At 41.6% G+C, this 21,837-nt stretch overlaps 1 protein-coding gene across 4 annotated transcripts in view; it reads right to left on the reverse strand.

The window, feature by feature from the left end:
• LOC118649436 (rho GTPase-activating protein 11B-like) overlaps nt 1-13,671 on the reverse strand; it is a 30,165-nt gene extending 16,494 nt beyond the window's left edge. Inside the window, exons 1-6 of one of the 4 annotated variants that reach the window (XM_036296486.1) lie at nt 12,842-13,671; nt 6,043-6,113; nt 4,147-4,243; nt 3,383-3,636; nt 1,772-1,935; nt 951-1,097 (exon numbers count right to left, since the gene is read on the reverse strand). In XM_036296486.1, coding sequence (XP_036152379.1) covers nt 951-1,097; nt 1,772-1,935; nt 3,383-3,636; nt 4,147-4,243; nt 6,043-6,113; nt 12,842-12,970 — 862 coding nt within the window. In that variant the 5' untranslated portion in view covers nt 12,971-13,671. Of the gene's footprint in view, nt 1-950; nt 1,098-1,771; nt 1,936-3,382; nt 3,637-4,146; nt 4,244-6,042; nt 6,114-12,841 lie in introns of those variants that run through there. The other 3 variants (XM_036296477.1, XM_036296501.1, XM_036296493.1) reach the window with 3 other exon arrangements.
• Nucleotides 13,672-21,837: the final 8,166 nt, after the last annotated feature.

Below are 21,837 nucleotides of genomic sequence, written 5' to 3' on the forward strand. Positions count from 1 at the left end.
ACAGTCAGTTACCTACAAGGGAGTACCCATACGACTGTCAGCTGATTTCTCAACAGAAACCATGCAGGCCAGAAGGGAGTGGCAAGAAATATTCAAAGTGATGAATGCCAAGAACCTGCAACCAAGATTACTTTATCCAGCAAAGCTATCATTCAGAATAGAAGGTCAGATAAAGAGCTTCACGGATAAGAAAAAGCTAAAGGAGTTCATCACCACCAAACCAGCATTATATGAAATGCTGAAAGGTATTCTTTAAGAAGAGGAAGAAGAAAAAGGAACTCTTACCATTTGCCACAGCATGGATGGAACTTGAGAGCGGATAAATACCACAGGATCTCACTCATTTGTGGAATATAATGAACAACATAAGCTGATGAACAAGGACTGATCCAGAGACGGAGAGGCATTGATTGGACTGTCGGGACTTGGAGGGAAGGTAGGGGAGGGTGGGGGTAAGGGGGAAAGATCAACCAAAGGACTTATATGCAAGCATATAGGCCTAACCAATGGACATGGACAACGGGGGGGTGAGGGCATGAGCGGGGGTGGGGGGGGTGGGGGGTAGAGGGTAACGTGGGGACAAGGACACATATGTAATATCTTAATCAATAAAAAATATATTAAAAAAAAAAAAAAAAAAGATACAATTATTCTGGTCCTCCACCCAATCCCCCTTACATTTTACCTTTTCTTCAAGAAGGTTCACTTTGAAGAGCCCTGACCATTATAATCCTGGGAACTTTTCTCATTTGGTTTGTGCTGAAGATCTAGCACTTAATATTAAATTATACTGTCACTTTTACTTTTCACATGCATATGTCATGCCGTTCTAACTATGCTGTAAGCACCAAAATGGCATACACCATAGTTTCTACTTTTTTATGTTCAAGCGAATTTCAGATAAAGCAAATTGCTGTACCTCTCTAAAACAAACTGTCACTCCTCCTTACCTCCTACACTTTGTCTTCGCTTTCTCTTACAGTCACCAGGAGTTTCATATTGACCTTCTTCAAAGCCTTCCAGTGATGGAGTAGCACAGAGACCATCAATACCCAACATAGGCGGTATCTTTTCCATGATAAAATCTGGAACATGTCCTAAAAGAAAATGTTCACAATTAAGATCTTTCCTCTACTTGCCCCCGCCCCCCCAAAATGTTTCAATAGTATATATCAACTTTCTAACAGTTGTCTTCATAGTTCACTTGAAGAAGCTGGGATCTCCCTCACTTAAATAAATCCTATCTATACTAATAAAAGGGTAATATGCTAATTAGACCGGATGTCTTCCGGGGGGGCTGAGGCAGAGGCAGTTAGGGGAGATCAGGCCAGCAGGGGAGGGCAGTTAGGGGTGATCAGGCCGGCAGGGGAATGCAATTAGGGGCGATCAGGCAAGCAGGCAGAAGCGATTAGGGACATCAGGCAGGCAGGCAGAGAGGTTAGGGGCAATCAGGCAGGCAGGGGAGCAGTTAGGGGCATCAGACAGGCAGGCAGAGTGGTTAGGGGCGATCAGGCAGGGAGGCAGAGTGGTTAGGGGTGATCAGGCTGGCAGGCAGGTGAGCGGTTAGGAGCCACTGGTCCTGGGTGATGAGAGGGATGTCTGACTGCCGAACGGCCCAATCCCCCAGGAATCAGGCCTAAATCAGCAGTCAGACATCCCCCAAGGGGTCCCGGATTGGAGAGGGTGCAGGCCGGGCTGAGGGACCCCCTCTCCCATGCACGAATTTCATGCACTGGGCCTCTAGTTACTTAATAATGCAACTACATCTTACCAATATCTGATGCATAATCAATAAAAGTCTGTACTACTGCAGCCTGCAATCGTAGCTTTTTTTCTGTGTTGGCAGACATCTTTTCATGTACTTCACTTGTCTGAAGAAGATTTGGTGCAAATATCACTGCAAGATTGCTGCTATCCATCTTATTCTCACTGGACCTAAATGAAAAAAAGCTTTTATGAGATGGCACCAAAGATAAAAATTAAAATAAAATATTAAGTATATTTTGAAGACCTTTTACTTTTCCAGTCCAACACAAGTCACAATATAGTTACCCTTCATCTACTCATCTACATGATCAGGTTGAATAAAGACAGAACCAGAAATACACAGCTTCTGTGTGCTTAGATACACATCATCAAAATCATGCAAACATAGAGCTCACACTTTGTTTTTCCACACAAATTGAACATGTCTGATTTTCAAACCCACACACAGAAAATCTGAAGTATTAGAAGGCAGGAAGTATGTCTAGAACAAGCAGGCTCATTGACAGCAAAGAGAAGAGAAATTTGAAGAGCAAAACACAAATATTTTAAAAACACAGTAATCTGAAACCATTCAGTGGACAAAGAATCCTACAATCACCAATAAGCTGTCCAGGCATTCATAATGATCACAGAGAAGACATAGTAAATCATTTGGTATATTGTTTCTTAAATTATACAGGATAGACTTCTTATGGAAAGGAAATATATAATACTAGAGGCCTGGTGCACAAAATTCATGCAGGGGAGGAGGTGGGGTGAAGGGTGGCATCCCCTCTGCCCGGCCTGCGCCAGTTGGGGGATGTTGTCCGATTGCTGGTTTATGCCAGTGGGGATCAGGCCTAAACCAGCAGTTGGACATTCCCCTCACTAGGACACTGCATGCACCAGTGACCATACTTTTCATACAGGTAAAAGGCATCTTGCTGTTGTATGGGCAGCTACATTTTTTTTGCCCTGATTATAAAAAGTAATACATAACATGATCCTTCTGAGGCAGTAGTACCATTTTCCCCATCTTGTGGGTGGAAGAACTGAAGCAGAGAGAAGTTAAGTAACTGGCTTTGTCACACAGTTATAAGTGTCAGAATCAGGGCTGACCACAAAATGGACAAGCCAGAGTCCATGCATGTCATCACTGCATCATCCTGTTTTTTCAGTGTTAAGAGTAGCCTTGCCAGGTTTTAATTTTTCTTTCTAAGAGACTGTTCCCAATACACAGAGTAGGGTTCCAAGGCCTGGCCGACAATCAGGGCTAACCTGTGGGGCGAGTGGCCGGTGGGGGGATCAGGGGGCCCCCACTGGCACCCACCTTGCCTGGCAACCTGGCCCCGCCTGCTCACCAGCCCCGCCCCCACCGGTCACCTCCCTCTGGGGGGGGGGGGGGGCAGATGCTCAACACAAGAGCGTCCTGCGTTGGGCATCTGCACCCTGGTGGTCAGTGTGCATCATAGCGACCAGTCTTCTGCTGTTTGGTTGATTTGCATATTAGGGTTTTGTTATATAGGACTTTTAAGAAAAGTTTTCACTCCAAATGAAATTTTATTATCTATAAGAGTAAATCCAGCTACTTGAGTAATTAAATTCTCATTTCCCAAGACTTTTCATTACTACTTACCTAAGAGAAACATTCCTGAGGAAATTAAAGAAGTATCTTAATATATCAATAGTGTGGTCAGGCATAAGACAGGAGAGCAACAATGTAGCTTTATTCTTCTCTTCTGTTCCTAACTGTTGAGCTTTGAAAAGTGCTTCATGTAAATCAGCTGGGAGAATGGGCTCTGGCAATTCCCTAAAAAACTGCTTAAGAAGTCCTGCAATATCACAAGGAAGTGCAGAAGACAGGCCACTTTCACCATGATCCAGTTTATTCTGAAATAGATAAAATAATCTTGAGTGTTTGGGGGCTTAGGAGTATATTGCAAATAAACTATCCTTTCTTGTACTCTAAAGACCTTTTTAAAATAAATTTCTTTTAACTCTTATTTTAATATATCTCCTTTTCAGAAGGCTAAAAATAATAAAAAAAATTTTTTTTTCATTTATAGAAACTAGGACCATGAATTTTAAACTACTCTAAACTTTCAAAGCATTTTATAAACAGCTTGATTGTGGTGATTTCACAATGTATATGTAAATCAAAACATCAAGTTGTTCATCCTAAATGTACTGGTGAATTATACCTCAATAAAACAGGGTGGGGGGAAGAGCATTACAGAAATGATTTACTTTCTTTTGGAAAAAAGTTTTCTGCCATGAAAAAAGCTATTTTCAAATTCAATTTCTGTCAATAATTCATGTAATACTTCTACATAGTTCAATCACAAAACCACACCAAAAATATGATACAAAAGAAAAATGACAGTTTAAGAATATGCTTACCTTTAACGCTTTTAGACGAATAACAGATCCTGATTTCCTAAAAAGCCCTTCTGTATGAATATGCTCTTCTAGAGATGTGCAAGCATCAACAAGAAAACTGAAACAGAGAAATCTTTTCAGGTGGCCAGAACACATCTTTCTAAATCCCATTATTCTGCCAAAGTACAGGAGCAGACCAGGCACTACACCCCTTACAGAAGCTCTGATGTACAAATCCCTTTAACCTGTGATAAAAGGCCACGTGCTTCCTAAATTCCTCTTTAGGAACCACCATTTTACCCATGACAACTTCAGTAAACCCACTTAACCTACATCCTTCTCAATCCTGTTTCTCTGCTTTCATTCAGAGCACAGGACTTGTCTTTTGCACTGCCTCTAATCTACCTTCCTTCATATCCCAGTCTCTCCTCCACCCTCTCCAATCAGACTCTCATAGCCATTACTCAAAAAAAAAAAAAAAAAAAAAAAAAGCGCTCTCAGAATCACCAATGGCCTCTGCCTTGCCAAATCCATGGTAAATTCATTGTCTTCATCTTGTTTGTCCTACCAGCATAACACACTTGACCACTCCCAGATCATTTTAAAAATACTTTTTCACTCTTCTGGTTTTCCTACTGACTCCCTGACTGCTTCTTCTCAAACCCCTTTTCTGGATCCTCTTCTTCTTCCAGACCTCTACATGCTAGGATGGCTCAAGGCTCCAAGGCCTTCTTTTCTTCATTCTCTCCCCATGTGTGCTCTTGCACAGCATGCACAGCTTAAAATATCTACCATCTACTTACTACGTTTCCCCCAAAATAAGGCAAGGTGTTTTTTTTTCTCACTCTAACATTATCTCTCAGAAAATCAAATACACCCCAGTCCTTACAATCTTTTTCATATTTAAAGATGTGTGCTCAATTTTTATATTGAACAATTTCTAACAACCAATGGTAGTTTTAGATGCTTAGTTAACAGCTGGTACCAATAAATTAGAATGGATATCAGCTGTAAGCAACTGATAAAAGTTGCATTGGTGCACAGTGACTAAACATCGCAGAGGGTAACAGAGTAGTTTGTTGTTTCTTTTAGCACGCAAAAAATTATGACAAAGATGTAGTCATTATTAGAATTTGCAATTCTAAATGTTGAAAATCCATATAAACAAACCTTTGCAGATTATTTAAAAAGCAAAATACTAAGTGGAAACCTTAATGAAGATTATGAATCTACACCTATTATCTGAGGGAAAATGATTCTAAGGCAGCAAGGTGCTCAGTAAGTGCTTTTGGACAATGCATCAATTAAAAACCCAGGTTACTGGACTAGAGTAGGCAGAATGAACCCTACTTTGGACAGAGGGAAAAATAATTAGAAAGAGCTAAAACAGTTTCTTTAAATGCATTTAAACTATTTTCTTAAGATGTAAACTTACCTAGTAATTTCTGATCCAGTTAGTCCAAAAGATTATTTATAAATAGTAAACAACATTAAAAAGTTCAAGGTATGTAATTTATATTCACAAATAAGCTAATATTTTAGCATAAAATTCTTTTACCCAACTTTTCTAAAATAAAAATATCAATATTTTAGCTGTATTGGTAATTCAGTATATTACTGAATATAATCAGAATTGTGGCAAAAGAATTGGTATAGATCTGAAATCTCTAATTTAATAGAACAAAAATAATTTGCTCTCTAACATTTACTCATTACTAAACCTTAAAATTCAATCCTGGGAGTAAGTAAAAATTGAAGTTAAAAATATGTGAAAGTTTAAGTAAATTTTTTTTTACATTACTACCGAGAAATGAAATCATCTGTTAATTCAAAACAAATGTGTGAGTCAATCAACTATTTATTTTTAAACATTCAAACACCACTTTGAAATATTTATTCATTTCAAACTTTGCTTACCTTGGAATGTGTCCATATTCTGGTACAACAGAATGGGGCAATGCATTAAAAGGTACTCCAAATATTTTACCCTAAAATGACAAATTTAGTTATTCTAACACAAATATTAAGCATAATATAAATTTTCTTAAACATTAGGGCAAATTTAAAACCTCAACAAATAAAAAAAGATAGCAGAGCCAGCTGGTGGCTCAGAGGTGCAGTATCAACCTATGAACCAGAAGGTCACAGTTTGATTCCCAGTGGGGCACAAGCCCTAGTTGCCAGCTCAATCCTCAGTAGGGGAAGTGCAAGAGGCAGCAGATCAATGATTCTCATTGATGTTTCCTCTCTCTCTCTGCCCTCCTCTCTGAAGTCAATAACAACACTTAAAAAAAAAAAAAGCAGAAGTAAACTATCAGTCAGTCAAGACAAAGAAAGCAATTCTTTCAAGTACATTTTGTAAAAAGTAACTACCTTATGCTAGGTGCTAAGAGTACAATGATGGCAAAGATAAAGTCAGTGCCCTCAAGCAATGTGGTAAATTCCATTTCCAAAGCCATTATGGAAAAATAAACCCTGTTAGTGTTTAGTCATGAAATTCTTAAACAGATTTGTCCCAAAACACTAAGGTTTCCCTCAAAATACTACCTGTTCCACCCCAGCTGGTTTGGCTCAGTGGATAGAACTTAGGCCTGCAGACTAAAGGGCCCGGGTTTTGATTCTGGTCAAGGACCTGGTTGTGGGCTGGATCCTCAGTTGGAGGCAGCTGATTAATGATTCTGCCTCATCATTGATGTTTCTCTCTCTCTCTCTCCCTTCCTCTCTGAAATCAATAAAAATGTATTTTAAAAAAATACTACCTGTTTTTTCAATGACCTTAAAAATACTGACCTTATACCTTCCTTCTGGCACCTTATAAATACTAATTTGAACAAGAGGTTAAGTCAACTGATAATGGTAATTCCTGTCATTCATTGGGTACTTCCTAAAATTACACCAGAAGTGGTTATTTTTAGACCTGATTATCTTTTACACACTCCATGGAAAAGTGCTATTCAAACTACTTTCTAAGCTACCCAAAAATAGGGATTCTGCAAACATTTAATTCAAATTTCATTTAACTACTTTAAAAACCATTTTAAACAGTCACATTCAAATGTATTACTCACATTCAAAATTTAACACACTGAAAATCCCAAGAGTAAAATTGTAAATGTCAGTTAACTTGCATGTTTGTACACACTATCTTTGTGCACACATTCAAACTTCTTAAAAATGTGTCACTGAATAAGAAAGTTGTAGCTTTTCATTGGATTTAAGAAAATAAATTGGGAAAAACCAAGATGGCGACATAGGTAAACACCGGAGTTAGCTGCCTCAAACAACCACTTCACAAATACAGCTAAAAGACGGAACGGACATCGCCCAGAACCACAGGAAGACTGGCTGAGGGGAAATTCTTCAACTAGAAGGAAAGAGAACAGCATACTGAGGCTCAGAGGAGGCGCAGTGCGGAAAATACAAAGGTGCGGAGGTACGCGAGGAGCGGGCTGGTGGCTGAGGGCGCGGTTGTTGTTTTCAATCGGGAGGGAGGCTCAGATTCTGAGCTCCAGATCCCGGCGAGTCTCTAGGGACCCAGACTCAAACGGGAGAAGCAGGACTGTCTGGCATCGATTGGAACTCGAAGGCAGCTTTCTCTCCGAGGTTTGCAGCGGTTGCTGGGACTCTGAGAGGCAGAGCCTCTGGGGACAGGACTGAGAGCAGCCATAACTGCTCCCTCCACCTGCTCTGTTGATCCCGTGCGACCGGCCCCGCCCAAGCCCTGAGCAGAGCCATTTGCCAGATAGCCTCAGGGAAAGGCTAGATTAGCACCGCCCCAGAGGACAGAAGTTTTCCCACTGCAGACACAGCTGACTCTCACAGCCAGTTGGCCTGGAAGTCAAATCCCCCCCCAGTATTAACTACAACAATCAAGGCTTAACTACAAGGCTGCGCACAAAGACCACTAGGGGGTGCACCAAGAAAGCATAAAAAATGCGGAGACAAAGAAACAGGACAAAACTGTCAATGGAGGATATTGAGTTCAGAACCACACTTTTAAGGTCTCTCAAAAACTGTCTAGAAGCCGCCGATAAAGTTATTGAGATCCTCATGTATTACAAAGCCACTGTTCTCAAAACTGCCTGGTACTGGCACAAGAATAGGCATATAGATCAATGGAATAGAATAGAGAACCCAGAAATCGGCCCGAACCAATATGCTCAATTAATATTTGACAAAGGAGGCAAGAACATACAATGGAGCCAAGATAGTCTCTTCAATAAATGGTGCTGGGAAAATTGGACAGATATATGCAAGAAAATGAAACTAGACCACCAACTTACACCATACACAAAAATAAACTCAAAATGGATAAAGGACTTAAATGTACGACAGGAAACCATAAAAATTCTAGAAGAATCCAAAGGCAACAAAATCTCAGACATATGCCGAAGCAATTTCTTCATTGATACAGCTCCTAGGGCACTTGAAACGAAAGAGAAAATGAACAAATGGGACTACATCAAAATAAAAAGCTTCTGCACAGCAAAAGAAACCATCAACAAAACAACGAGAAAACCCACTGTGTGGGAAAACATATTTGCCAATGTCATATCTGATAAGGGCCTAATCTCCAAAATTTATAGGGAACTCATACAACTTAACAAAAGGAAGATAAACAATCCAATCAAAAAATGGGCAAAGGACCTAAATAGACACCTTTCAAAAGAGGACATTCAGAAAGCCAAGAGACATATGAAAACATGCTCAAAGTCACTAATCATCCGAGAGATGCAAATCAAAACAACAATGAGGTACCATCTCACACCTGTCAGACTGGCTATCATCAACAAATCAACAAACGACAAGTGCTGGAGAGGATGTGGAGAAAAAGGAACACTTGTGCACTGCTGGTGGGAATGCAGACTGGTGCAGCCACTATGGAAGACAGTATGGAGTTTCCTTAAAAAACTGAAAATGGAACTCCCATTTGACCCTGTGATCCCACTTCTAGGAATATATCCCAAGAAACCAGAAACACCAATCAGAAAGGATATATGCACCCCTATGTTCATAGCAGCACAATTCACCATAGCTAAGATCTGGAAACAGCCTAAGTGCCCATCAGTAGATGAATGGATCAGAAAATGGTGGTACATCTACACGATGGAATACTATGCTGCTCTAAAAAGGAAGGAACTCTTACCATTTGCAACGTCATGGATGGAACTGGAGAGCATTATGCTAAGTGAAATAAGCCAGTCAATGAAGGAAAAATACCACATGATCTCACTCATTCATGGATAATAGAGACCATTATAAACTTTTGAACAATAATAGATACAGAGGCAGAGCTGCCTCAAACAGATTGTCAAACTGCAGCAGGAAGGCCGGGATGGGTTGCGGGGCAGGAGGTAGGGGGGTAAGAGATCAACTAAAGGACTTGTATGCATGCATATAAGCATAACCAGTGGACATAAGACATTGGGGGATAGGGGAGGCTAGGGACTGTCTAGGGCGGGGGGATAAAATGGACACATATGTAATACCCTTTGTAATACTTTAAGCAATTAAAAAAAAAAAAAAAAAGTTATTGAGATCCTCAAGAAATCTAATGAGACCCTCGATGTTGTGATAAAGAACCAACTAGAAATTAAGCATACACGGACTGAAATAACAAATATTATACAGAATCCAACAGCAGACCAGAGGAGCGCAAGAATCAAGGCAAAGATTTGAAATGCAAAGAAGTAAAAAACACCCAACCAGAAAAGCAAAATGAAAAAAGAATCCGAAAATATGAAGATAGTGTAAGGAGCCTCTGGGACAGCTTCAAGCATACCAACATCAGAATTATAGGGGTGCCAGAAGAAGAGAGAGAGCAAGATATTGAAAACCTATTGGAAGAAATAATGACAGAAAACTTCCCCTACCTGGTGAAAGAAATAGACTTACAAGTCCAGGAAGCGCAGAGAACCCCAAACAAAAGGAATCCAAAGAGGACCACACCAAGACACATCATAATTAAAATGCCAAGAGCAAAAGACAAAGAGAGAATCTTAAAAGCAGCAAGAGAAAGAAACTCAGTTACCTACAAGGGAATACCCATACGACTGTTAGCTGACTTCTCAACAGAAACTTTGCAGGCCAGAAGGGAGTGGCAAGAAATACTCAAAGTGATGAATACCAAGAACCTACAACCAAGATTACTTTATCCAGCAAAGCTATCATTCAGAATTGAAGGTCAGATAAAGAGCTTCACAGATAAGGAAAAGCTAAAGGAGTTCATCACCACCAAACCAGTATTATGTGAAATGCTGAAAGGTATCCTTTAAGAAGAGGAAGAGGAAGAAAAAGGTAAAGATACAAATTATGAACAACAAATATGCATCTATCAACAAGTGAATCTAAGAATCAAGTGAATAAATAAACTGATGAACAGAATGAACTGGTGATTATAATAGAATCAGGGACATAGAAAGGGAATGGACTCACTATTCTTGGTGGGGAAAGGGGTGTGGGAGATGCGGGAAGAGACTGGACAAAAATTGTGCACCTAGGGATGAGGACAGTGGGGGGGGGTAAGAGCAGAGGGTGGGGTGGGAACTGGGTGGAGGGGAGCTATGGGGGGAAAAAAAGAGGAACAAATGTAATAATCTGAACAACAAAGATTTACTAAAATAAAAAAATAAATAAAAAAGAAAATAAATTAAAGCCTGTATATGTGTCTACTTATACAAAATTAAATAAGTGTGTATACCTAATCTCACAAATGTTAATGTAGCTTAAATGAATCTGCTCTCCAAGAATGCTCTTGAAGCACTTATATTTTAAGAGCATCTTATTTATTATTTAACTTTGTATTTACAATGAGAAACCATTCAACATTGTTCATGATTCAACAGACTAACAAAATTTCACTTTTCCAAACATGTGGCTCCATTTAATTGAAGAATACAGAAAAGACAATTTAGTATAATGCTGTAAGAGAGCAAACTGTTTATTAGAGGGAGAACTGCCAGATTTTAAATACTGGCTCTTCCATTTACCAAGTGACCTTGATCAAATTAACATTCCCTATGCCTCAGTATCCTCACATAGGTCTTAATCTGATGCAGAGCAAGCATTCAAAGAATATTTGCTGCTGCTACGATTACCATTTCAAAGAGAGCTACTTAAAAAAAGAAAGTTAACATAGGTAACCCCTTGTCTGAGTAAAGCAAAATTTTCTTGATACTGTGCAACCAAGCAAAATGCAAAAATAAATCAGATGCTGAAGCTGATTATATGTCTACAAATATCATACATATTCTCAATATTTGGCTTCATAAGTAACTGCTAAAATTTGATCTCATAAAGAGCATGCTTTTTAAACTGTATATATTGAAATATCATTTATAATACCACCCTTAAAAGATTTCTAGTTCTTTTCTCAAAAAACTCAAAACTATTATTAGCCAACCAACACCAAATAACTAAAGAAATATAGTTTTCAGTTACCTATCTTGTTAGATCCCACTCATGTAACACTATATTCTTCTGTATTTCTTTATTAGAACATTTTATTAGTATTTCTAGTGTGACAATCAGGATATAGACCATTTATTATCGTAACAACTAAAATTAGTTTAAGTGGCATGTGACAGGCATTGTGGTAGTCCTATTGCCATATTTTAGAGTTTTGTTTTTTTTAGACAGCCCAAGGAGAGATACCATTATTCCCACTTTATAGAGTAGAAACTGAAGCTTAGGAAAATTAAACAAGCAGTTCAAGATCACACATCTAGTAGGGGTAGAGCAGGATTCAAACTCAGACCTATCAGAATCTAAAGACAGGTGTCAGTTTTTCTTAAGCGGTGAAAAAAATCCATGTACAAATTCTTTCATATGGCAACATATTTGTTAATATTTAAAAGCTCGATTGGCTTTCCAAAATCTCAAATATAGTTGGTTCTGTAAGAATATAAAAACAATTTCTCTAAAGTTTATGAGGTATACACATAATTTTTAAAAAAATCCTCACTGCAAGATATATTTTTATTGAGATGAGAGAGAGAAAAACATTGACCCGTTGCCTCCATACACTCCCGACCTGGAATGGAACCTGCAGCCTATGTATGTGCCCCGACTGGGAATGGAATCAGCAACCTTTTGGTGTGTGGGACCACATTCCAACCAACTGAGCCCCCTGGCCAGAGTATAAGAGAAATTTTATGTAGAAAGTGACAGAGGTAGTAGAAGTGAGCCAGCTGGCTGCTTAGGCTCAGGAAACCAGTTACAGAAGCAAAAGAAGGGCCCTTGGAGCTTAGGAGAAAGAAAGGCAAAGGTAACAGGTCTGAGGGGGGGGGGGGGGGGGGGCGGGGGACGACAACGATGGAGAAAGCGGAGAAAGGAACCTGGAAATATTTTTAATTTTCACAACTTGCATCTTGTGGGTAGAAGTCAGAGATGCCGCGAAACATCCTACCACGCACAGGGCAGCTACATGCCCCCCACCCCCCCCGCGATGATCTATCTCTTAATGTCAAGCTGCTGAGATTGAAAAGTCCTGCAACTTTCTCTGAGTGACCAAAAACCCCTGTAACGAATAAGCCATGTCATTCTTTTAAACGTCAGCCGGTGGCTACCTGGATTGAATCAGACGCACGTAACCACCTTCTCTTTTGGGCCCATACAGAATGAACATGCCGGCAGGACCTGGTAGTGACAGTACGAGCTGTGCTTCCCCTCCCCGGCCCACCCCCACCCCCCAACCGGAATCTCCCCCAGGACTTACCACTACGGCCGCGGCGGCTGAGTCCCGCCTCCGGCGCTCGCCCTGCCCGCGGCCACCTTTGACCTTAATGCCGTAGGCAGCCCGAAGCTGCTGCACCAGGGCCAACCTCACCAGCCGCTGATCCCACATCCCGGAGGCGCCGCCCGCCCTCCGCGGCCGGACCCGCGTTCTGAACCTCGCTCGCCAACAAGCCTTCCACGTTCGGCACACGCTCGGCTGTGCGCTCCTCCTCGCTGCTTCGCGGCCCCGGCCGCCAGCCACCTCCACGGCTTTGCCCGGCTCCTCGCTCCACGTCCCCCAACCGCCTTCCCTCAAGCCTTTGATCTGGCCACGCCTCACCTTTCCTTCACTTACGCCAGCCTTCTCCCCTGTCACACGACCCTTTCAGCTACTTACAAAGACCACCCTTCCTCCTCCCTGATCCTTTCGGTCCCCGGTACCAACGCCCGTTAGCACCTTCTCGCCACTTCCGGCCACTTCCTAAGCTCCCCTTTCCTCCAACCCTGGCTTTGCCCACGGCTCTCTCCCAACTGTAAAGACGACTTCTGGCCCCTTCTGCCCTGGCAGGGTCAGCGGAATGTCCGTTTCTGTCCTCGCCCCACCCGGCCCCAGGCCGCCGGACCAGCCGGCTACTCAGGCGTCCCTTCCAGTCCCGGTCCCCGCCCGGGCTGGTCTCCACCGTCACGTCTCACAGGCTGCCCTTCCCTCCATTAGCCCGCCCGCGGCCCTCGGCCAGCATATCCTGGTGCGCTCGCTGCAGCCAGAAAGCCCTCCTCATGCCGCCGCCCCGCCGCCTCCGCTGACGCCCCGAGCCACGGTTGTCCCACCGCAGGTCTGGCCCAGCTCGAATGGCAGCGCCAAACAGCGCTCCGCATTCTGATTGGCCCGCTCCGTTTTTCAAAATCAGGACCTCGGAGGGTGGCCAGGTGCTGCCTGTCTAGCGAGGTGCGGGCGAAGGGGAGACTACGGAGGGTGTGCGGAAAAAAATTTTTTAAAGCATGAAAAGAAATCTGAATTCCACTAGCTCCTTCGTAGCCATATTTTAGAGGAAAATACTTTATAAAGACTACTTGAGTACATTTGGCCTGCTCCTGTGACAATATATTTGGGGAAATGTAATAGACACCTTATCGTTTTTTTTTAACTTGGCTAAGGCCGAAGGCCCCCCTACGGAGAAACCGCTTCTACGGAACCCGAGTTGGGACAAGTGCAGTCAGGATTCACAAACGCCGAGTTACATTATGATTCATAACAGTAGCAACATTACAGTTATGAAGTAGCAACGAAAATAGCTTTATGGTTGGGTCACAACATGAGGAACTGTATTTAAAGGGCCAGGAGGTTGAGGACCCCTGAGTCCCAAATCATTGAGAACACCTTTCAGGACTGCTCTTCTCATACTTACTGGGCTTCCCATCTCTGCACTCACACTGTCTCCAAGGTTTAGCCAAACATTTCTGTGGCCCCTCTGATCTAAGAAATCTGGACACAGTTGTAGATTATATATGTGTGTGTGTGTGTGTGTTTTCATTAAAAGGAGAAAATACAATGGGTATGAGGAAAGTAATAGTTTGAAATCATCAAGGGCCTTTCAAGGATGAACAGCCCATCAGTCTGAAACGTCACTGGCACTTCTTTCTTGACCCTGGAAGTAAGCAGACAAGGATAGGGAGGTTTATGCCGCTCTCCAGAATAAGGCAGGGGTAGTGTGTTGTTTGGGTTCTCCAAGAAGTAGACACCCAGACAAGATCAGATGTGCAAGGGATTTATTGGGGGGAGTGCTTGTGAAGGATAAATGGGAGGAAGCAGGAGTAGGGTAGGGAGAATCTTTAATTCAGGAAGCAGGTCTAACCCCTGTGAACAGGGAGAGGGAAAGGAAGGGGAGGGGAGGGGAGGACAGGGGAGGGGAGAGGAGGAGAGGGAAGGGAGAACCTCAACTACAGCAGTTCTAAGAAATTTTGGCCAGGCTGATGGGGAGAGCCTCACTTAAGGTCACATGTTGGAAGGGTCTTGTATCCCACAGGAATGGACCGACACTAGTACCCTTCAGTCATTGGCCGGGAGCAGCCCATGGAGCAAATGCCTTGGTGGGTCCAGAGGCTCAGCATCTGGGACCCTCAGTCAGCTATTCTCCTTGCAGCAGGAAATCTGAGTGGTAAATTTTTATGGACACTAGGGGCAATGACGTCAGATGACCATGGTTTGAATTCCAGCGCTACTACTTAATTACGGGAAAGTTATCTAACTTAATGCTTCCTCTGTAAAATGGAAATTATTAAAGTATCCAAAGAGTTGTTATGAGAATAACATGACTCGTGTGAAATTCTGAGCCTTTTGCCAACAACATGAAAGATTTCAAAATGTTAACTATTCTTATTATTACGGGTACTTGTAACTGGTACAAAGTCAAAAGTCTCAGCCCTCAGGGAATTCTGACAGCTGGATAAAACGCTGAAAAGTGGAAGAAAGTCTTTACCGGCGTGCCGTACTGTGTGTGTAGAACTCTGTTCTAGGATCTTTCTAATGTGGTCCTTTCTCTCTGCTCCTTAGAACTACGTTATTCTCTCCTGAATTTCGCTTCCAAACACTTAATATAAGGGAAAAGGACAGCATCCCCATTTCCTTGCTAGGGTGACATGGCTGGTATGGGGACTGTCACCCCATCTTTGCAAGTTTCCCTTGAAGGGGTTAGTGTGTTTATTTGTTCTGTGTGCCTTCTGCAGACATTAATGATGCTGAAAACAAAGGAGAGTTCCAGGCTCAGCCAAGAAAATTACAGAATATTGAAAAGGTCACGGCAGTAAAGTATTATCACTATAATCCACAGAATATATGAAGCACCAGTGCCTTGACTTCTGATGAGAATTTACAGGGGATGAGAAAAACTACATCAGTGCATTTTTATGGCCAAAATTAAAAGAGGGGTAGATCCACTTAACCCCTGCCAGTAATCTTAAATTCATTGAATTACCTTCTGTGTTCATGGAATTCTATGTCTATGGAACTCGATGTAATGGGGAGCTGTTATTGTGGTGGAACCTTCCCTGGAGACAAAAGGAGAAACAATAGGTGGGTGATAATAGACCCAGCTGGTGAGACATTTTCACACACATGGGACCAGGTTAATAGATAACTGAGAGTTAATGGTTTCTCAAGGATGTTGGGCACCTGACCTCCTGGGTCTATGATGTCGACTGGCTCAAATGCATGACCTGTCTTTGTCCTTCCATGGGCCATGCAGCAGGGACAGCTCTACACTGATTCTATTCCTCTGCACCACACCAAGCAGAAGTGGTTTTTCATTAAAGATAGTGGCTTCGCAGCACATGAAAAGAGTTATCAGAGAGAAACGTGAAGCTAAGTGGATATCTCACATCCAGACGAGGGTCCTTGATACCTACAGAAATTCTTAGTGAAGCAGCTATGGGGCCTGGTTTAGCACTATTTCTAGGAAATACTCCCTATGAAAATTTACCTAGGGAAGAACTTACCCACCTGTACAATCTCACTGCTAAAATTGCTAGTGGTGCTACTGTCTAACCTTCTGCAGAAATTAAATTACTCTGCCATCTGCGCAGCTCCATCCAGGGAAGAGGCAGAGGGAACTAGTATTTATTGTATACAACATGCTCAGCATTAATCCCTACAGCATCCCTAGGAAGTGGTACTATCCCCATTTTACAGGTAAGAAAACTGAGGCTTAAAAAGGTTAAGAAAACTGTACACGGTCCTAAGCTGTTAGAATAACAGGGCTGAGATTCCAATTTGGATCAGCCTGGCTGCAAAATTCATGCTCCCTCTAAATCACATGACAGTAATTCCAACACCATTCTTGTGGGGGACACCGGTGACCTTGAAAGCAGCCTTATTCAAAAGCCACCACTTTTTTATTTGAGTGGTTAGACTGAAAATCTTCCTGTCTAACAATGTCTTTCTCACTAATCTCTAATTTTCTATTAGAGGCTGGTTGCTTTGGCTTTAGTTCTGATTTTCTTTTATTTATTTTTAAAACATTTTTTATTGTTGATAGTATTTTAGATATCTCCCAGTTCCCCCCACCCTTTTCCCTCCTCCTCCTAGCCCCTACCCACCCACCCCCAGGTCTGATTTTCGGTTAAAATGTAAATTATCCTGGGTAATGAGACACTGTGAATAACTGCTTCAGGCACTTTATGTTCTTAAGGGAGACCTTGATAGCATTAGACATGGGTCACTTGGGGAGCAGAGTGGTTTACAGAGAAAATGGCAAAAAAAAAAAAAAAGGGGGGGGGGGAACACTGGGAGGTGCCAAGTTAGTGAATGTATTTCAGAATTTAAATGAGGCTGAACACAGTGATCCCTTTTGCTTGTTTTAAGGAAAAGTAAGTTTTATGTTTTGGAATGTGCACACCTATACCATGATATTGCTGTGAGAAATAAATGAGACATACATACATGAGAATGCTTTGTGATGTAAATAGATGAATACAAACAAAATGTGGTGCAGTACTATTTCATTTTGTAAATGAGTTCAGTTTTTATGGCCAAATACACTCTCTCTATTCCTTGTGGCTCCATTCTTCTGACCATGCATAAGATATAAGTCAGGCAAAAAAATAGCTGGACACTAGTAACAAATTATACAGACCAAGAAATGGTTGTAGAAAATAATGTTTAGTATTTCAGACTGAAAAAATTACATTTGAGAAAAAGATTGAATACATTTTTTATGATTTTCAACATGTTTTTCTCATAGGTTTTAAAAACACCATTGATGTTCTATCAATTTGACTTCTAAAGAGAGAGTTATCTTAGAAATTACCAGCAGAGGGGAGTAGAAGAACACAAAACATCTTCTAGTTTAGGATAAATTTTGTGAATAAACAGAACAGCAAAGACCTTAAATCCATGCTTTATTATTATTATTATTAGCGAGTGGATCTATGTGAGCACTTAAAATTTTATGAACAGCTCAATCTGTCACTGAGGCAAACAAAAAAATCTTTAGGTCCCAAAGGCATTGACTTTTGATCAGAAGTTACAGAAGAATTTTGGGAGTATTGGAGAAGGCCTGATGAGAGCTTCAAAGATAAGGCAAAAATAAGAGCACTAAAAGGGGAGTGACAAAGCAATCTGATAAAGTTAATTTGTATTGTGGAGCCCACAAAACGGAAGCCGTCCTAAGGGCAGGGCCCACATCACAAATCTAAACCCAAGTCGGCCTGCACTTTTGGAAAACACCTACAACTCTGCGTTAGGCTGCTTACCTTACCCTAGAAAGCAGGACCTGCTAGCTAGCCTGATAAGGAAATCCCCAGCCTCCTTGTCAGTCATGCCCTATTTTCACAGATGCCTCTTCTAATGCTCTCTAAAACTCCTGCTTGCCTCAAATCCACCGGGAAGAGGACTCCATTGCTTGTGAGGCACTGCACGCCTCCAGTCCATGGTGTGCACGAAAGGGGGCATATGTTAGCCTGACTAGTTCAGGGAAGGCCTGCATGGCGGTTGTACAGACTCGGAGACCTAGAATGGCCACAAAAGATGGTCTGAAAATTAAATATTTAACTACAGACAGGTTATGGTGGGTAGCCATGGCCTAGGCCGGTATTATCCCTGACAAATATCAACTTAGATCTTTACTGAGCCCATTTGTCTTTTTGCCCCTAGGATAACATATCGGTAAGATGACTGGGTAACTTGTAACTTCCCTTTTTTCCGGACTCCTCAGGGCACAACAAATAGCACCAGGACATTCCCTCATTATTATTGTTATCAAGTTGATTATCAACTGTTAATTATGTAAAACCATTCTGTATTCATCTATGTAAAAGAAGCATATGTCCAGCATTTCACTTTTTACCCTATCCCAGAGGTTCCCCCTCCCCCACCCCCCTTTTGTTTTATCCCACCTCCTTAATTGATCACCAATGAATTTCATGTAACCCATCTATGTCCCTTTCCTTTGATTGCGATGTATAAATACAAATGTAACCTGCCATTCTCCAGAGCATTATCTCAATTCATTGAGGTTCTGCTTCCCGGCATTTGTCGACAGTTTGGCTCAAATAAACTCACAAAAATTCTTTACAGGTTTCAATGGTTTTTACCATTTAACAATGGATTGCTTTCTCTTGAATAAAGGACATCAAATTCATCTCTAAATTGCTTTAGTCTTGTCATTTGGCACGTTAAATACTAGAGTACCTGGTCAGTTTAAAGAATGGGAGTTTAAGTAGTAAAGTTCACTGAGTCTTTCAGAAAACATAGGAAAAGGAAAGGAGACTGTCCTGAATCTGAACCACACACCAGGGAGTGACTTCAGTAGGTTTCTCTCTCCCTAATTTAATAAATGTAGATGTACTGAGTAGCTAAGGAAATAACTGTTTCACTGGTTTGGAGATAAATGAGATTTGATATGGAAGATTCCCAGACTACAGTGGTACCCAAGCAGTATTAGCTCTGTTTTCATTCCCCCAATCACTATAATCCTTCTTAGAAATACTACTCTAAAAAAATTTTTAAAAGGCTTGCCCAGTGTGACTCAGTGACCTATGAACCAGGAGGTCATGGTTTGATTCCTGGTCAGGGCACATGCCCGGATTGTGGGCTCAATCCCCAGTGTAGGGTGTGCAGGAGGCAGCCGATTAACGTTTCTCTCTCATCATTGTTGTTTCTATATCTCTCATCCTCTCCCATCCTCTCTGAATTCAATAAAAATATTTAAGAAAATAAATAAATAAATAAATAAATAAATAAATAAATGGCTAAGAGGCTAAGAGAGGAGTAGAAATTTAGGTCATAGGACTTTTATTTCTCTGAAATCAATAAAAATATATTTTAAAAATATATTAAAAGGCAACTGGTAAGCAATAAATGTTATAAATCTCAAGTGTTACACAAAACACATTATCATCAAGAACTTTAATAGTAAATATCAGCATAAATATTGTATTTCTCTATTACCTTCAAATACCCTTTGTTCAAGAAAACAGTCCCTTGAAACTCATAAAAATGTTCATACTTAAGTCCTACTTATAACTCTCTATGGCAAAACTTTCCTATTTTTCTCTAGCAACAATCATGATGCAACTGTATAATGGATAGAAGTGTTTTTATTTTTATTTTATTTTTTAAATATATTTTTTATTGATTAAGATATTACATATGTGTCCTTATCCCCACGTTACCCCCTACCCCCCCCCCACACTCATGCCCTCACCCCCCCCACCCCCACCCCCACCCCCCGTTGTCCGTGTCCATTGGTTAGGCCTATATGCTTGCATATAAGTCCTTTGGTTGATCTTTCCCCCTTACCCCCACCCTCCCCTACCTTCCCTCCAAGGCCCGACAGTCCAATCAGTGCCTCTCCGTCTCTGGATCAGTCCTTGTTCATCAGTTTATGTTGTTCATTGTATTCCACAAATGAGTGAGATCATCTGGTATTTATCCGCTCTCCAGTTCCATCCATGCTGTGACAAATTGTAAGAGTTCCTTTTTCTTCTTCCTCTTCTTAAAGAATACCTTTCAGCATTTCATATAATGCTGGTTTGGTGGTAATGAACTCCTTTAGCTTTTCCTTATCTGTGAAGCTCTTTATCTGACCTTCTATTCTGAATGATAGCTTTGCTGGATAAAGTAATCTTGGTTGTAGGTTCTTGCTATTCATCACTTTGAATATTTCTTGCCACTCTCTTCTGGCCTGCAAAGTTTCTGTTGAGAAATCAGCTGACAGTCGTATGGGTACTCCCTTGTAGGTAACTGACTTTCTTTCTCTTGCTGCTTTTAAGATTCTCTCTTTGTCTTTTGCTCTTGGCATTTTCATTATGATGTGTCTTGGTGTGGTCCTCTTTGGGTTCCTTTTGTTTGGTGTTCTCTGCGCTTCCTGGACTTGTAAGTCCATTTCTTTCACCAGGTGGGGGAAGTTTTCTGTCATTATTTCTTCAAATAGGTTTTCAATATCTTGCCCTCTCTCTTCTTCTGGTATCCCTATAATTCTGATGTTGGTACGCTTGAAGTTGTCCCAGAGGCTCCTTACACTATCTTCATATTTTTGGAATCTTTGTTCTTTTTTCTTTTTTGGTTGGGTATTTTTTGTTTCTTTGTATTTCAAATCTTTGACTTGATTCTTGGGATCCTCTTGTCTGCTGTTGGATCTCTATATATTATTCTTTATTTCAGTCTGTGTATGCTTAATTTCTAGTTGGTCCTTTTTCATATCCTTGAGGGTCTCACTAGATTTCTTGAGGGTCTCACTAAATTTATCGGCGGTTTCCATAAAATTCTTGAAAAACCTTATAAGCGTGGTTTTGAACTCTATATCCAGTCATTTGCTTTCCTCCATTTCTGTCATTTGTGACCTGTTTCTTTGTCTCTGCATTTTTTATGCTTCCCTGTGTTGGTAGAGTGGTTTTGTGTGCTAGGTGTCCTGTAGGGCCCAGTGGCTCAGCCTCCCCCGTTACCTGAGGTGGACACTCTTGGTGCACCCCTTTGTGGTCTTTGTGCACAGTCTTGTTGTAGTTATGCCTTGATTGTTGTAGGATCACTGGGAGGAATTGACCTCTAGGCCAATTGGCAGTGAGAATCGGCTGTGTCTGCAGTGGGAGAACTTCTGTGCTGAAGACACCCTTCTGGGGCAAGACTTGCTTCAGTGGGGCTTTGGTGCTCACTGAGTCTGCCCCCTGGGTGTGTCCCTTATGGATCTGAGGAGTTGTAATCTGGATGGTCCCCCTCTGACCACTGAGTACACTGGCTCTTGGAGGTTACCCAGCAGGAGCTATGAAGAGAACTGCAGATTCCCCTTCCTTTTTTGGAGTTTGGAGGTGCCCTGATGAGGCCCAGCTGTGAAGCAATGCAAGCTGCTGTGGGGCCTTGGGCCTTCTCTTGGAAGTTCTGGGTCTGTGGCCCAGCTGCAGTTTGTTAGATAATTTTCAGGTTGCAAAGGGCCAGGGCATTCATATGCAAAAGCCTCTGCCGCAGCCTGGTTGGGGCGGGGTCTCAGGGAATCAAAGGGCGGAGCA

Source organism: Myotis myotis, unplaced genomic scaffold (genome assembly GCF_014108235.1).
Source record: "Myotis myotis isolate mMyoMyo1 unplaced genomic scaffold, mMyoMyo1.p scaffold_m19_p_1, whole genome shotgun sequence".
In the NCBI taxonomy this organism is placed as follows: domain Eukaryota; kingdom Metazoa; phylum Chordata; class Mammalia; order Chiroptera; family Vespertilionidae; genus Myotis; species Myotis myotis.